The sequence below is a fragment of the Dama dama genome, chromosome 24 (genome assembly GCF_033118175.1).
Source record: "Dama dama isolate Ldn47 chromosome 24, ASM3311817v1, whole genome shotgun sequence".
NCBI lineage: Eukaryota > Metazoa > Chordata > Mammalia > Artiodactyla > Cervidae > Dama > Dama dama.
The window spans coordinates 4,986,758-4,988,332 of NC_083704.1; the positions used below are offsets into that span (position 1 = coordinate 4,986,758).

A 1,575-nucleotide genomic window follows, 5' to 3' on the forward strand; every position below is an offset into this window, starting at 1 on the left:
ATCATCAAACTAATGGCTTACATTTTCTTTATTATGTATCTTGTGGCTGTGAACATTAATATTAAAGTTTGTGTGTGTGTGTGTTAGTCTCTAGAAAGTATATTAAAACTTACAAAAATGCCTAAGATATGTCTAGCCAATACTAAATTATCAACAAATATTAGTTTCAGAGGCTTTTTTTCTGTCAATGTTCTGAAAAGTATTTTATTTTCTATCATAATTTACAATAGGTTCAAGGTTATCAATGCATATAAATCATCCTCTAATTGGCATCATGAACAGCTATACTACTCTCCTCTTCAACAAACTCCTCACAGCATTTTTCACCTCTGTGTTTCTCACTGTGTAAATGATAGGATTTAACATGGGAGTGAGGATTGCAAAGAACACACTCACCAACTTGTCTTCAGGATAACTGATCACCGGACGGGTATAAGTGAAAATACAAGGGATAAAATAGAGCACCACTACTGTAAAGTGGGAGCCACATGTGGAGAGGGCTTTGCGCCGTCCTTCAGAACCTTGGGATTTCAGGGAGCTCAGGATGACTATGTAGGAGATGAGCAGCATTAAAAAAATAAGTAAACACATGCCCCCACTGTTAGTGGCCACTACCATTCCCAGCCTGTAAGTGTTGCTGCAGGCAATTTCCAACAGTGAAAAGAAATCACACATGAAGTGGTTAATAATATTGGGGCCACAGAAGGTCAAGTCCACAGTGAATAACATCTGCACGGTGGCATGTAGGATCCCTCCGATCCAGGCCACCACCACCAGGAGCTGGCAGACTGGCTGTCGCATGACGGCCATGTAGTGCAGGGGCTTGCAGATGGCCACGTAGCGGTCGTAGGCCATGGACATGAGAACAATGACCTCTGATGCTGCCAGGAAGTGCTCCAGAAAGAGCTGAGTCAGGCAGCCACCCCAGGAGATGGTTCTCCTCTGGTACAGCAGGTCAATGATCATTTTGGGGGTGGTGACAGAGCTGAAGATGCCATCTATAAAAGACAAGTGAGTGAGAAAGAAGTACATGGGGGCAGAAAGTGTGGGGCTGAGGGAGATGGTGATGATAATGAACAGATTGGCCAGCACAGTGAACAAGAAAATGAACAAAAAGACAACAAAGAGTATTTTCTTCAAGTATGGATTCTGTGTGAGTCCCAAGAGAACAAATTCAGTCACGTTGTTGGGAGCCATGAGATTCATTTACAAACTCCCACCTTCCTGGGGCCTGAATTGCCTGCAAAGATAAAGAATGATACTTGTTAATCAGGAAAGAGTTATTGTCGGAATGTCTTAGAACAAAAACAGAGCAGTTATGGTGATTGTGGAGCATGTCCTTGGTACTTTTGCCCTGTAGTTGATTTAATGTTTTTTTTTTTTTTTTTTTTTTTAATTCTTCCTAAATGATGCTTTCTACCTCTTCAGACATCTAGTTTCTCTCACTTGTAAACACCTATCAGTCAACTTTTAATTTACCAATAAAACATTGGGCTGTCTACATGGGCTCTGGATTCTTCTCCTGGCTCCAATTCCATGTGAGTCTGATAAGTCATCTTAGTGCTCCATACGTTT

The 1,575-nt window shown here is 41.4% G+C and overlaps 1 protein-coding gene across 1 annotated transcript; it reads right to left on the bottom strand.

Moving 5' to 3' along the window:
* Positions 1-282: 282 nt before the first annotated feature.
* LOC133046185 (olfactory receptor 4C3D-like) lies at positions 283-1,206 on the bottom strand. The gene has a single exon (XM_061129115.1). The coding sequence runs from the start codon at positions 1,204-1,206 to the stop codon at positions 283-285; it is 924 nt and encodes a 307-aa protein (XP_060985098.1).
* Between the last annotated feature and the right edge of the window lie 369 nt (positions 1,207-1,575).

Bases quoted from the DNA above. Each gene is read 5' to 3' on its own strand.
- LOC133046185 (XM_061129115.1), bottom strand. From the start codon at position 1,206: ATGAATCTCATGGCTCCCAACAACGTGACTGAATTTGTTCTCTTGGGA.